Source organism: Solanum tuberosum, unplaced genomic scaffold (assembly GCF_000226075.1).
Source record: "Solanum tuberosum cultivar DM 1-3 516 R44 unplaced genomic scaffold, SolTub_3.0 scf00021, whole genome shotgun sequence".
Taxonomy (NCBI): domain Eukaryota; kingdom Viridiplantae; phylum Streptophyta; class Magnoliopsida; order Solanales; family Solanaceae; genus Solanum; species Solanum tuberosum.
This window is the reverse complement of record NW_006238947.1, coordinates 2,727,070-2,742,919: the sequence shown is the minus strand read 5'-3', so window position 1 is coordinate 2,742,919 and position 15,850 is coordinate 2,727,070. Positions and strand designations below refer to the sequence as shown.

Below are 15,850 nucleotides of genomic sequence, written 5' to 3'. Positions count from 1 at the left end.
ATCAAACTAACATATACCGTATATATTTTTTGACATGTTTACGCATTTGATAAATACCCGATGTGCTTATAAGTCAAGTGCTTACATGCTTATAAACTCAAATCAGTCAAAAGTCATAAGTTCATCATCTCCAACTCATGATTTTTCAGCTTATAAGCATTTTTGGGTCGATTGAAAATGGAAAAAAGTGAGTAATGCCAAATAGGGTTCTAAGAGTAATTCTTGAAATTACATAGGGAATAATTTGAAATATGATAAAGTAGAGGGGAGGTTAATATAATTAAGTTAAACTTGTAACTTAAAGTCGAAAATTCCAGGAATATTACGACTAAAACAAGACTTCCCCCATCTTTTTTCTCTCTCACTTCTCATTCGACAAGTACGAAGAAGAAGAAGAGAAGAGAGAAAACTTTTAGTGAGAGAAAGTCTTTGAGAGAGAGGGAGATGAACTTATAGTGTAATGAACAATTTCTAGCTAGGGTTTTGTTGAATTGATAAATTATTCAGATGGAAATGTCTACTCGACGATCAAATTATACTTTGTTGAGTCAAGTTGCCGATGATAATTACCTTCCTCCGCCACCGAAATACTCCGTCACTGGCGGTGGCGGTGGAGGAGTAGCACCGTATTACGAGTCTCATTCTGGTGAGAAGGGTAAAGGAAAAACAGGTGATAATAGAGGATTTGATTGGGATTTGAATGATCACCGTAATAATATGATGCAAGCGCCGAATCGGATCGGTGCGGCGGCATTTCCAGGTTCGATTGGCTTGCAGAGGCAATCAAGTGGGAGTAGCTTTGGTGAGAGTTCGATCTCCGGGGAGTATTACATGCCGTCGTTGTCTAATGCGGAGGCGTCGTTTGGATATCTCAATGATGGCGGTGGCGGTGCTGAAGTGAGGATGAAGCCGTTGGAAGCTAATTTGTTCGGTGGCTCGTCTTCCAAGAGCTGGGCACAGCAGACTGAGGAGAGTTATCAGCTGCAGTTAGCTTTGGCTTTACGGCTTTCTTCGGAAGCTACCTGTGCTGATGATCCAAATTTTTTGGATCCTGTGCCTGATGAATCCGCATCCCGTGCTTCAGCTTCAGCTGCTTCGGCGGAGACCCTTTCCCATCGATTCTGGGTATGGTTGGGTTATTGTTTTGTGTTGATTTTCCTCATCGTCTATATTTTTTTTCTATGTCAATTGCCTTAATCCAATTATGAATTTAGCTGCAATAGAGGGAAATGTGTTCCTATTATGCTTAAGGTATGCGTTGAACAATTAGCATTGTACTAAAAAAAACAAGAATTGGTTTAGATTACAAATCTTTGAATTAGGTCACAGTTTGATGTAGAGGAAAATGTTTTCCATGGATCAACTAGGACTGTTTGGTTGGGTATATGTAGGTGACATAGACGAGTTGTAAAAAGTGGACTATAAGGTGTTATGGTAGTGTTTTGGTGATACTTCTGAGTATTAATAAAGGTTGACAATAATGTATTAGTGTGGAGAAGTGGGAAAGTGACTTCTGTCCAGAAGCAAGGGAACTCATCTCTTTGTTTGCTGAGACACTATTTATTGGGTAAAAAACATATTTACCATGTAAGGTGATATTTTCCTGGAAAGTGTTTTCCGTCATGCCAAACACAGATCGACAAATGAATGTGCTTCTTCAAATGTAAGTGCACTTAAATAGTTGTGATATATTTAAACTACTAGATCCTTTCAGAACTCCAAGAAAGATGAGTAGCTTCTATATTAGTACTGCATCCGGATATTTCTAGAATACTAGAATATGTCGAGACTAATGCGTCAAGTAATGTGGAGTTCAAGAACAAATTTAATGCTTTTAGTCTCTCAGAGGTTTGCGAACATCTCAAGCTACTCTGGAAGTGTTGTAGCCGATATACAACTGATGCCCATCTTTTGTTCTCCACAAAGAAATTGGAAGTTTTCTTTGTGTAAAGTCTGTATGTCAGTTCTCTTTCTCGTTATATAATGCAACATCAATGTGGAATGGGTTCTTTTCAAACCTGCAGTGTATATTTAGGGATCGTTTGGTAGAGTGTATAAGAATAATTCTAAATAAGGTGTATTAGTAATACTGATATTGGTTATGCTTGCATTAGTTATGCGGAGCTTATGCAGTGTTTAGTTTGGTGTATTAAAAACGACATGCATTGCATATTTCAAAAAAAATATTACTCCCTCTGTCCCAATTTATGAGACTTACTTTCCTTTTTAATCAATACAAAAAAGAATGACACATTTCTATATTAAGTAACTATTTAACTATAAAATGTCTATTTTACCCTTACTTAAATGATTTGCAGCCACACAAATTTCTATCATTCATTTTGAACCACAAGTTTTAAAAGTCTTCTTTTCTTTCTTAAACTCCGTGCCGAGTCAAACTACCTAACATAAAATGAGACGGAGAGAGTATTTATTTACAAAAATACCTTTTTTTTTATAACCGAGAAATCTGTCGGTGACCCGCCTCCCTTTGGACAATGGAAAGGATGTGGAAAAGATTTTGAGGGGTAATTGTGTCTTTACCCTTGCTAATGCATGCATCAAATCCCTTAACTCAGTGCACTTGATGCGCCTACAACTTAAGCACAATTTTATAAGGGAGATATGTTTACCTGTTCTAACATGAATTCTTTACTACAGGCTCATATCCTTACTGGAAACTGTGATGCCGATGAACTTTCATTTATACATAGTTCAGCTAGTAAAGCACGTAGAAGTTAATAAATGTTAAGGCCCTTTACTCTATGTTGCTCACACTCTTCAAAAATGTCGATGGGTGTGTGTCACATCCTCCAAAAATAGTGTATTTTTGAAGGATCCAACACGAGTGCGGCCACATTTTTGGAGAGTCCGAGCAACCTAGCTTTTACTGTTTTTGAAACATTGTATAATGAATCAATGTGTATGACACAAACTACCGAGAATATTCCCTTTATCAGTCTATCATGAGACCCAAACTCGTTTCACGTACATCATGTACATATTGATGAAAAAGAATCTAAAATCCATTTTCCAACTAACACACCCTATATTCAAAAACAATATTGCAATATGGGAATTAATGCAAAATTTATGACCACTCCATAAAATTAGTTAAAAAGAGGATTAAAAAAATTCCTTGTAATTGTGTTTCAGTAAAAGGAGGTCTAGAAGTAGAATTAATTAATTTGTTTTGAGTTTGAATTTTAATTTTAGTATGAAGTAGATCACACTATACCCGTCAAGGAAGATAAAAGGATTTTACATTACACGGTTTTCACAAGGAGTTAATGGAAATCTTTTGGTTATTGATCAATAATCATGTTTTTCATTATGTGTTAATGAAATCTTTTGCTTACTAACTAAAAAGAAAACATATTTGTGGAAATGGAGAAGAATTAAAGATTGTAGATAAAAGTTTCTCTTTTGGAGAAGTGGACAAAGGTTTGGATAAGTGAAAAAGGAAGGGCTTTTATTTTCGGATCAGATGAGTTGAAGATATCTACAAATATTATAGTGTATGAGATTGTTTGTTGTTGTATTGCATCTAACACATAAATATTCATTTTTTTGGGTGTTGATTGCCTAGGTTAGACTTGGATTAGTTCAAGTCTAATGACATACATATTTCGGGTGTTGATTACCATTCCGATCGTTTCTCTTGTTCCTAAACCTTACAATGTCGGAAGGAATGTAAGGGTGAAATGAAGTAATACAATAAAAAAATAGATTATAGAAGAAAATGGCAAGAAGACGATTCACTAATTGGCGCCCTAGATAAATATGCAAAGGATCTTGAAGCCGAAGGTCACAAATCACAATTTAAAACAATGTACTTTGTTTAGTAGAAAAAATTGGAAGAGCATAGTAAAAATGGAACCCATGTCCAACAACAATAATATACCCAGTGTAGTCCCACAAGGTGGGGTCTGGGGTTAGAGTATATACAAACTTTACCCATATCTCACAGAGATAGAGAAGTTGTTTCCGGAAAGACTCCCGACTCGGTAACGCATATCAAAGAACATATAGAAGAGAAAAGATATAACAAGTACTAGAGGAAACATCAAATGGCATATAGGAAAAGAAATAATAACAACAAAATAGTGCAATAATCAAACGACAAGACACAATTGGTAGTAACATAAATTGTAGAATAAGGAACTACGCCAAAAAGTTAATACTACTAGTATTAAAGGAGAAACAGACACGGGGTGCCAAATTACCACTGAGCGTAACTCGTAGGAAAGCGAGACAACAATCAACTATCTATTAACCTTCTATCCTAATCTGCGACCTCCAAATCCTCCTATTTAAGGTCATGTTCTCGCTGAGTTGAAGATGCGCCATAACTTGTCTAATTACCTCTCCCAATACTTTTTCGGCCTACCTTTACACTTCCTTGAACCCATTATTACCAACTTTCCGCACGTCCTCACTAGGCCTCTCCACATTCTCGAATCGTCTCTATCTCACTTCTCATCTTGTCCACCACGGAGGCTACTCCTACCTTGTCCTGGATGTCTTTATTCCTAATTTTATCCCTCCTAGTATGTCCACATATCCAACTTAACATCCTCATTTCTACAACCCTATCTTCTAAACATGGGATTTCTTAACTAGTTAACGCTCCGCCCACTACAACATAGTTGGCTTAACTGCCACCGGTATAACTTACCTTTAAATTTGAGTGATACCTTCTTGTCGCACATGACTCTAGAGGCGAGCTTCCATTTACTCCATCCTGCACCTATACAATGTGTGACATCATCACCGATCTCCCCATTTTCTTGGAATAAAGACCTAAGATACTTGAAACTTTCTTTCTTGGGGATGACTTGCATACCAAGCTTTACTTCCACGTTAGGCTCTTGTGTTCCAAGCACTAGCTTACTATTTGAATGCCTAGTTTTTATTTGGCATGAACTAAATTGAGAGTAGAACTTGTGGATTATTACATATCAATTGCGAGCATGTTGAGTTAATAGCCGTCTTTTACTGTGTGGTTAAATTAGGACAGAAGAAGACAAGAAGTGGAATATAACAATTTGTTAACTTACCTTTAAGGAAAGAGGAATGTGTAGTTTGACAAAATATTGAAGTGAGTAAAAATGTGAAATTTTCACATATCAAGTAAGAGCATGTTGAGTTTGTAGCTCCTTTTTACCCTTTGAAATTTAAGATGGATGAAAGTGGAATTATTATAAGTAGTTTAACCTCCCTTTTAAGACATTATAAGTTATGTACTAAATTGAATGCTCAGATTAGTGGCTCTATCATAAAGATTAGAACATTCATTCTCTTTCTTCTATTCTACATTAACAGAAGTCTAGACAAAGTTCCATACAAAGAAAGAATCATTAACTATTGAAAATATAAATATTGTTTTCATCATACGAATGTCAAATATCTACTAACCATAGGCTTGATATTTGACCATGAATCTAGACAAAAATGTTGGTATATAGTAGAAGTAGTTGGTAGCAGATTCACAGGTGTCATTGCAACAAGCAAATGTAATAAAGAGGTGGAAGCTGGGACATTGATGACTTCACGTCTTACATGATAAGTTAGGGAGGGCCTTTCTACTCTATCAAAGCAAAAAGACACGAGAGACGCTTGTAATGACTGAGAAGAACATGTCTCTACCCTTAATCAGAGATCTTGACATCGAGTTCTAGAATAGAGAAACTGTTGGCAAGGAGCATTACCCCTTTAAGTGGGCCATATGTGAGGTGATTGGTATTAATCATGCCAATGGGTTTTGAATACTAGATGGTTAAGCAAAAGAAAAGACGGAGACAAACATGTTCACTTTTTGATAATGTTGGTGCGCGGGCTAACTTTCTTTTACTTCGACTATTCCATCGAGTACATGTTATTTCCATTTAGCACAAGTATTGAGTAATTTTGTTTAAGGCTTAAAGACTTAGGCAGATGAGAAGAAACTACTTATCGTCCTTTGTGTCTCCTACTAGGATTTGAATCCTGATCTCCCATGTTTTTCACCCTTATTGTACTAAATTCGGTGGAGAAACTTTTTGGACATCTTTGCGGTAATGTGCCAAAACCCCTTTGGAAATATTTCCTGAATGTGGCCAAGACAGTTATCGTTACTGGGCGACAAAATGGATTTCAACTTTATGGACTGCTAGGCCTCACTTGGGTTAGAGAAGAATGTGTCATTTTGAGTGGAATAAAAAATTGACGAGCAAGTGGTAGCTGATACAATATGTATGCCTTGTTTGCTAAATTCATTAATAGTATCTATGTTATTATCAATGACAACCGTTCTTGATAAAAAGAGTTCATTAATAGCATCTCATAAGCCGGTTTTTGTGGATATTCCTAATAAAGATCTATTTTCCAATACTAGACTCTTTTTACGGAAGTAAGAGTAGAGACGAAGGACCTAGGTATTGAATTAGAAGCCTCACAAAGGAGCTCTCGATGAGTTCAACTGGTGAAAAAATTTACCCGATTGTCTCATTCGGCTCATTTTGATACAATTTTCTATTTCTAGAAGTGTTTGATCTTTCTTGTATTTTGTATTGGAGATATGAATTGATGCATGTAAATGAAGGTGAAGAAAATGATGAGGAAAGGTGCGTTCTTGTTTCATGTAACCTTATTGGTGACCGTTCTTTACTTTTTGATATACTGCTTGTATACATGAACTTTTGCCAACATTTTGATAGAATTATTTACGTTATTTGTTTTGTGTCATGTGCCGTTGTTCTTAGAAACATGAGCACTAGGCAAATAAGGAAGATGAAGGAATTAGCTCGTCAATTCATCACTAGAAGTTTTCTTTTCACATGTGTGTTAATGTAATTTTTTGCCAATGATATACATCTATTACTCAAGCTGATAAAATAATCACTATAATAGTAGGGCGTATGACAACGCCCAATATATTTGATTACATTGTATCTTGCTTGAGTTTCTGAGTAGTGGAGATAAATTATCTCGAGAATTGGGGAATTATGTTTGACCTTGGCCTTTGTTTTTCTTGAGAATTTGCCAAAATCAACATGGATTTTATTTTTTGATAAGGTAAAAGATTTTGTTAATAGTAACAAGACCAACTTGGCCGTATACAAGTGGTATACCAACATAGGAGAAACCTACAAAATTTGGTTCTCTCCAAAGACACCCAGTCCTTTATACAAACCGGAACTACATGGATGAAACAAGGGGATCAGAGACTACTCCTTTTGATGAAAGGGATCAGAGACTACTCCTCAAATGAGCTAAGCTCATCTCCACTCCTTCAAAAGCTCTCCTATTTATTTCCTTCCAAATGACCCACATCAAAGCAAGAGGAGTAACATTCCTAACATTGTGTCTTCTTTTCCTAGATCCACTCTTCCAGATGAACATCAACTCCTTCACAGATCTTGGCACTACCCAAGAAACACCAAACATGTAAAGATATCCTTCCATAACCTCGTAGCTAATTTGCAATGTAACAGAATATGGTCCACATCCTCATCCGCCTCCTTACAAAGGAAACACCAGCTCATGTATACAACCTTTCATTTCCTAATATTCTCTGCCATCAAAATCACTCCTTTAGTAGCTAACCACGCAAAGAAGAACTTCTTTCTCGGCACCTTAGAAATTCAGACCAAGGCATGTGGAAAACTAACCTCTGCCCTAACCAGAAGCTTCTCAAGAAGGACTTCACTGAGAACAAATTGTTAGAACATTAGGCCATTGAAGTCCTAAATTATGAAAGTTAAGAGAAAAATAGGTTCCTCCTTCTGAGCTGTGATTCATAGACACTATTAAATAGTCCTGCCGTCTTTGCTGTGTTGAGTGACATTTGTGTAGTTCTGATGGTCATTGGATTAGAAATACTTTCTCCTTCAAATTGTTGATTACTTTCTTCAATGAGTCCTTGGAATTATGCTTTCAGACTTAGCGAAGATTCTATCATATTAAAGACAGGGAACTCTCCAGAAAGAGGAGTTTTCAACAGAATATAGTAATCTGGTTGTTGGAGAAGAGAGTTTTAGGTTTCTTGTACATAGGATGTGAACATAATAAACTCTTTCTCTTCCTGCATCAGTCCCTAAAAATGGTAAAAGTATGTTGATCACTTCTTCTGTGTTGTCAGGTGTTTCTGTGCAAATAGGAACAACTAGATAAATAGTTTCATTGATGATTTTGAATCTTGTCATTCTCACCAGTCGAGCAAGAGCATTTATTGTTTTCTATTTTTTGGTTATTCGTTATGTTATTATTTTCTGGCTGCTTATTGTTTCTATTTTTTATGTTATGTGTTTATGTTCTTATGATCTCTCTTTCTTTGATCGATTCAATCATGCTTTCCAGGCTTCCTAGGTTTTTTGCTGAAAGCCATTTTCTGCTTTGAATCGTTGTTTTGTACCAGGTAAATGGATGCTTGTCGTACTTTGACAAAGTGCCTGATGGATTTTACTTGATCCATGGGATGGATCCATATGTCTGGATTGTCTGCTCAGATCTACAAGAAAATGCCCGCGTTCCATCTATTGAATCATTGAGAGCTGTTGATCCCTCTGTAGTACCATCAGTTGAAGTGATTTTGATTGATCGGCGTACGGATCCAAGCTTGAAAGAACTGCAGAATCGGATCCATAGTCTCTCTCCTAGTTGCATCACAACAAAAGAAGTAGTTGATCAGCTTGCTAAGCTGGTCTGCAGTCATATGGGGTAAGTGCCAGAAACTTCTTACTAGGGGACTCCGTAAATTACTTTGTTTGTGTTTTCTCCTTTTTGTAATTAAGTTTTATTTTTTAGGGGCACAACTTCTGCCGGAGAAGATGAGTTGGTTCCTTTGTGGAAGGAGTGTAGTTATGACCTGAAGGATTGTCTAGGATCCACTGTGCTTCCCATTGGTAGCCTGTCTGTTGGCCTTTGTAGGCATCGAGCTTTGCTATTTAAAGTATGTTCTAGATGTGATATACTGGTTTTTAGTTTGCTGATTTAGTCTCAAGATTTACTTACACAGGAATTTACGGATCAGCATCTGATGAATGGTGTTCTTTTAAAAAAAACTAAAGAAAAAACATGTTTTTTGCAAATTGTTGTCTTCTCTGTCAGAGTAAATGTACGTTCAATCAGGAGTTTCTTAGTTTTGGTGGTACTATGGAAGGTTGATGTGATATCATGAATTTCACATGATTGTTGCAGGTGCTAGCTGACGTCATTGATTTACCATGTCGAATTGCCAAAGGATGTAAATATTGTAACAGAGCTGATGCTTCCTCGTGTTTAGTTCGATTTGGACTTGACAGGTGCGAATCCAAATTATAAATGATCTTGGAGTATATTTTCATTTCATCTCCAAACTTGCATATTTGAGGAAAATGGTAATGACAAGTCTACTTTCACTGACAGACACCTTTACTAAATATGTATTATTTTGTTAGCCATGTTTGTTTAAATATTTAAAGCAATGATAGATGGAAATTGATGTTCCGACTTCCCTTTTGTTTCAAAAACCATTTATATGTATTTTGTTTGTGATAATCAATTTTTCCTTCCCTACTCATATATTCCTGTGCAGATAACATGTGCAATTTATATGGACTTTGATCGTGTTGCCTAAATCTTACCTCGTATTCAGTGTATAATATGGCCAACTTCTGAATTTCTTAATCTTTCTGGTTTAAGCTTTCTTTGAAATGCATAGAGCTAGTATATGTGTAGAAACGGAACTTAATATATTCAGGTCTGGAAGATGACAATGATGATGTTTTGAATATTTTTGTGTTGTCTTGCTGCATTCAACGCTGCAAGAGGTCTGTAAAGATCAGTCACTGTATCTAGTTCATGACCTATGTTGGTACTAACTGAAGTTTCTCCTTCGTCCTGATAGCTGCTCCTCCTAGTTCTTTTTGTTGTTGGAAAAGCCATATTTGTTTTTGGTTTTTACAACATAAACTACTGTAACCTCAGTGCCAAAAAGAACGGTGGCGCTTCGAGTAAGTGGCATACTGCATTCAATATGAATTCAGACATGGTTCTTTGAATGGTTTCTAGAGAAAAATTACACATCTAGAGACTGCATAAGAGTACTATATATATAAAAATTTTAAATAGCTAAAATTGTTTTAAAAAAGATTACATAAAACATCGTAGTCAAAGAAAAGGTTGTTTGATTCCTCCAAATAGTAATGCTGCCATTCTTTTTGGATGAAAGGAGGAGTATATTGGAATGGTGATGGGAGTCTTAATATTTGAAAGAACAGATCCCATTATTAAAGGAATACCTTATACACTTGTAATATAATAGATTCTAAAGTTCGTGATTGAATTGCAAAGAGATGTCCTCCTTTCTTCTGCTCAGCCCTAAAATGTGGAGGAGAAGAAATTAAATGGGAAAAAGTATAAGCAATTAAAATTAGATATTGTGTAGCGAACAGCAGGATGCTATTTTTCTATGCTACTTTCAACTAGGATTTAGCCTGAAAAAAATGGTGGTTCTTGTGAAGAAATGCAAGAGTTAGTTTTTCTGTACACAGTTAGATATATGCTATTTCTTTTGATTGTTAAAGAGAACACAGTCTTGACATTTCGCTCTTCACCACACAGGGAGTACCTGGTTGATTTGATTGGGAGCCCTGGATGCTTATGCGAACCAGATTCCTCGCTCAACGGCCCATCTTCTATCTCAATCTCTTCACCATTGCGATTTCCGAGATTCAGAGAAGTTGAACCAACAACTGATTTCAGGTCACTTGCCAAACAGTATTTCTCGGATTGTCAATCGCTTAATCTTGTGTTTGAGGATTCTTCAGCAGGTTATCCTCTAAATCCTACCTGCTTTCATGAGCAAATACATCTTTGCTGCTTGTTTTGGTTGTTTTCCGGATGTTAAGCTTGGCGTCTGCGATAATGTGATGAGAGATGTTCAGTTCACGCATAATTTTATAATGGCTTCAGACAGATGTTACTCGGTTCCTAGCCAAGAAGAAATATCCTATTTCCTCATGTTAAATGTTCCTCCTTTATTTTTTTCATAAAAAAAGTTTAACCCTTTTATCTTTGGATCTGAAGGGTTATCCTTGGTTTCTCTAAACATATACTAGAAAAACTCAAATCTTATTAGTATTTATAATATAAGAATTTCCTTAAAATTTTGGCTGTACTTATTTGTCCTATTTTTGAAGGGCATTCTTTACAACTGGTTTCATGACTTTATTCACTCCCGGGCTTCCCAATTCCCGTTACTAGTTGTACTTGAGCAAACCTACAAGCATATTTGCTTTCTCAGAGTTCTCTCACTATTGTCCCTTCTACATGATGTCACTACTATCTGACTGTAATGAAGCTGGAACCTCACTAACCATAAAACTACTTGTACCTACTAAAAAAAAAGTAAAATTATAATGGAGATAACAATACAATTGTTTCTTTTCCCTCCATTTTATAGGTTTTGATTTATGACGACTTAAGTTTTTTTTCCCAGCAAAGTGGAAACCAAGAATCTATGGTTGTAGAAACTTATAAATATATGCCTCAAATCCCAAGGTAGTTGGGGTCAGCTATATGAAACTCACTGTCCATGTTGCTCCCTTAAAGACCAGTCTTAATTCAATTATTTGGGTTTTCTAACACTAGAAGTTCTCTACAGTTTTTACTGGCAAAGAAATCTACGTCGAAGGTATTCCATATTTTGAGGATACATCGTGAAATGAGTAGTTTTATGGTGGCTGCTAACTTACTAGAACCCTCCTCATTTATTGGGCTTGAGATTGGCAAAGGCGGAGCTGTTTTAGAAACTTATGAAGGGAGAAAAAGAACTGTCTTTGCTTTTAGAAAGCCAATTCGACCTCTTGTATGGTAAAAGAGACCTCCAGATTAGACAAGATCCACATTTCTGAACCTTTGACACCCAGAGGTCTTCTTGGCACCTATAGTTTCATAATTTCCTCTCTTCACTAATTCTCTGGTTTACTGTGATGTTTACCAAAAGGTTTGACTCAAATCGATGAAATTAAGATGTTGAGACATTCGGATTTTTTTTAAAAAATGACTTAAACTAACAGAATATATTTCTCATTCTTTTCTAATATTATTGTATTTTATTTTCTTTCACAAACTATACTTTATAATTTACTTAGAGAAGTTGATTAATAGTTGTCTCCCTGCCCTGAAGCTGGGAGCTTTTATGATCCTAGTTGCTTTTTTTTTTTTTTGAAACTGGTAAATGTGTATTCTTCAGCATTGTGGACATGCTGGACACCATAAAAAATGTTAGATTAAAAAAATAAAAAAGAAGATACTTACGCTTTCTTAATAAATCTACAAAATGATCTATATCCTCTAAACCTACTTCTTTACACCAAAAGTAGAAAGATATTATACAATTCCATTTAACTTTTCTTAGTCACTTTTAGCATGTCTATCTAGTTGCCTTTCCTCTTCCCATACAATTAAGTATTATTATCTTGACAAACTAATTCCCTTGATTTTTTCTTGAATTTTATACCCAAACATGTTCTGTTTCAAGGTTCTTAATTAATATTGTTTGTCACAGGAGCTGCTGTTGATGGAGACGCAGGACAAACTGACCGAAATAACATTGAGAGAAACAGTGCTGTCACTGGTCCAAGTAACCGTGATGAAATTTCTCGGTTACCTGTGCCTGCAATTAGGTAAAACGGTCATGACGAAGACTGTCAACTTACTATTTACTAGTGTATATAGTCCTCAAAATATCTTAAGCTCAATGAACATGGACAGGGACATGGCTCCTGTGAAGTATGTCCGTCCAGTTTTGCATGGAGATACACAATTATCAGACCCAAGAGATATAGGGAATGGTATGCGATTTCTTGAGAGAGGAAGTCAACTTGTTCCCGCTAAAATAAGTAGAGACATTGCCCTTGAAATAGAAGATTTTGATATTCCCTGGGAAGATCTTGTTCTGAAGGAGAGGATTGGGGCAGGTAATTCCTGCCTGCTATCTTTTGTATCCTCAATTTTAGTCTCGTGCTATGATTGTCTCAGTACATGTTAGTGATATTGGGATGCTAGAGTATCATAGCATCCTCTTCTCATGTACCTAACACTGTTTGTTGTATTTCAGGGTCTTTTGGTACCGTTCACCGTGCTGATTGGAATGGTTCTGTAAGATATCTCCTTTTAGTTCTGCATTCTTGATACTCGTCTTTGTAAAATATCAATTAACTCATTTAGCACTTCGGAGAAGCATTTATTCAGTGTAATTTTTGTAAATTATTTGGGCGTTTATTTATTTCTATTTTGTTTTTGGCCTGATCCACTTCTCAAATAAATGTTGTTGTTTTATCTGTTAATCTCTCTCTTTTGTTTCCTTTTTTTGTTTTCCTTATTTGAGATATATCTTTCTGAATTACTCTGTCTCGTTTGGTTTTATTCCTTCATAATTTCATGCTGATGGAAGTTTGCACTTACTTTAGGATGTTGCTGTAAAGATACTCATGGAACAAGAGTTCCATGCAGAGCGATTCAAGGAATTTTTGCGGGAGGTAACTCTCATCTCCCTATCTCCTCAACTATTGATAAGCAAACTGGATGAAAGAGAGAAAAGGGTGTATGAAAATGAGGATGGGTGAATGCCAATTTTATTATCTATTTTCCCTAGACCAAATCCACTAATCTGACTTTCCTTTCATTTTGTTTAGGTTGCAATTATGAAGCGGTTGCGACACCCAAATATTGTGCTTTTTATGGGTGCAGTTACTCAGCGACCAAACTTGTCCATAGTTACAGAATATTTATCAAGGTTTTATCTTGGCAAACCTTACAAATAATCGGACTTTTGATTTTTCATTTTAGCTGACAGTGTCCATGTTGAATGTATTTCAGAGGTAGCTTATATAGACTTCTTCATAAACCTGGTGCTAGGGAGGTTTTGGATGAAAGGCGTCGGTTGTCTATGGCATATGATGTGGTATGAATACTTCCCTGCTCTGCCTCATTTTATTTTAAATCTGGGGCTCATCTCCTTATATCATCTTGTGCAGGCAAAGGGGATGAATTATCTACATAAACGCAATCCTCCCATCGTTCATAGAGATTTGAAATCTCCAAATCTTTTAGTGGACAAAAAATACACAGTGAAGGTGAGAATAATTACCTCTACGGCACATGTTAAAATTGCAATCCATCTTTTTTCTATTGATACAGTTCTTGACTTGCACTGTCAGAGTGTGGTTTAAAGGAGAGAAAAATGGAGAGGATGTCTTAGTGTCAAAAACTTGTATATACTTATGCATAATTATTGAAGAACAAAAAGCAAGTTTGGAGGGGTAAAGCTTATGTCAGATTTCTCAGATAATGGAGAACTAACGGCGTGTAATGTTGTGGGGAGGATTAAATTGCAACAGACAGCATATATCTTGAAGATTGTACATTATACTTCTGGTTTTGTAGGCACGTGCGAGTCAGAGGTTTCTTTTGTCATCCGAATGGACATTGACCATCTGGAATCGTGGTAATTCAATGTCCACGTGGCAAGGATGCTGGTATTTGTTTATCTAGCGCCATGTTAATGTGCTGGACACCTATCATAATTTTATTTTTTTTATGTTCTGGATGCAGCATATTTCCAGATATTAGAACTCTATGAGGGTGAAGGTTTTTAGTATATTTTAGTTTTACTATTGAGATTAGTGTGAGATAAAGGAAACTTCTAGTCCTAGAAAAACCCTTAATTTGCGTCAACAAACAAATTATTGTGTAGTGGAGCGAAACGTGGCCCAATAGAGCAGAATGGATGTATTCTGTATTGGAATGAAATATCATCAAATGGAGCAGAATGGATATAGAGGATTCATACAGCTGACCCCCACTACTTTGGGATTGAGGGATAATAGTAGTAGTTGTGTCGTATTTACGCATTTTCCTTTTCAAAAAAAAGTAGTAGTTGTTGTGTTGTTTTTTGGTTCATTATTCATTATGTTTCATATTTATGTCATTTCCCTCTTATCCAAAATCTCTTATTAAACCAGTTTATTTAGTTCACTAATGACTTGTATTAGATATCTTTCCTCTTACATTAGAAGCATGTATCTGGGCTGTTCCTTGAACGATATCTAATATCTTGATTATCTTATTTCTTTACAACATGCCTGTAGGGAAATTTCTTGTGATCTGATTGATGAGAACTGTTTTGCTGTTCTCAAGCAACAAACGAAGAAAGGGATGCATTTGATACATGTCATTGCTTAATGTCAGTAATCTTTTAGGAGGGTCTGTTTTTCATAGCCTTTTAGGTTAGCAGCACACGTAATGTAGTGTGGCCTTAGTTGTTTGTGTCTATAATGCTTATGCTGACAATACAACGTAAGTTCTGCATCCAATCTGACTCTACTGCATTCTGGAACAAGTCTTAATGAAAGTTGTTTATGATAGATAATTGAGTTCTGTTATGGTGTTTATTTATGCATATTTTGTACTCTTATATTATTAAAGCCTTCTCTTTATACAAAGATGTTGAATGTCCTTGACCTGTCTGATGTCTTCATCAGGTCTGTGATTTTGGTCTTTCTCGTTTAAAAGCGAATACATTTCTCTCATCAAAGTCTGCTGCTGGGACTGTAAGTGCTTGATTCAACATATGATTTATTTAACTTTCACTTGTCTTTGTCACTTCATGTCATCTATGAATTTTTTTTATCTGGTTCTTCTTGTGAATAGCCGGAATGGATGGCACCTGAAGTTCTTCGTGATGAACCATCAAATGAGAAATCTGATGTATACAGCTTTGGTGTTATTTTGTGGGAGCTGGCAACGTTGCAACAACCTTGGAGTAATTTGAACCCAGCACAGGTTTGTATTTCTTATCTCTATGCTCTATTGTCCCGGGGGG

At 36.1% G+C, this 15,850-nt stretch overlaps 1 protein-coding gene across 1 annotated transcript in view; it reads left to right on the top strand.

Annotated features, from left to right (window-relative positions):
- Positions 1 to 346: 346 nt before the first annotated feature.
- Positions 347 to 15,850, top strand: part of LOC102594945 (serine/threonine-protein kinase CTR1) — an 18,014-nt gene continuing 2,510 nt past the window's right edge. The window contains exons 1-14 of the mRNA XM_006341107.2: positions 347 to 1,125; positions 8,399 to 8,700; positions 8,788 to 8,932; positions 9,181 to 9,284; positions 10,585 to 10,793; positions 12,533 to 12,650; positions 12,739 to 12,944; positions 13,085 to 13,125; positions 13,437 to 13,505; positions 13,662 to 13,762; positions 13,846 to 13,930; positions 14,004 to 14,102; positions 15,510 to 15,578; positions 15,679 to 15,810. Coding sequence (XP_006341169.1) covers positions 508 to 1,125; positions 8,399 to 8,700; positions 8,788 to 8,932; positions 9,181 to 9,284; positions 10,585 to 10,793; positions 12,533 to 12,650; positions 12,739 to 12,944; positions 13,085 to 13,125; positions 13,437 to 13,505; positions 13,662 to 13,762; positions 13,846 to 13,930; positions 14,004 to 14,102; positions 15,510 to 15,578; positions 15,679 to 15,810 — 2,298 coding nt within the window. The 5' untranslated portion in view covers positions 347 to 507. The remainder of the gene's footprint in view (positions 1,126 to 8,398; positions 8,701 to 8,787; positions 8,933 to 9,180; positions 9,285 to 10,584; positions 10,794 to 12,532; positions 12,651 to 12,738; positions 12,945 to 13,084; positions 13,126 to 13,436; positions 13,506 to 13,661; positions 13,763 to 13,845; positions 13,931 to 14,003; positions 14,103 to 15,509; positions 15,579 to 15,678; positions 15,811 to 15,850) is intronic.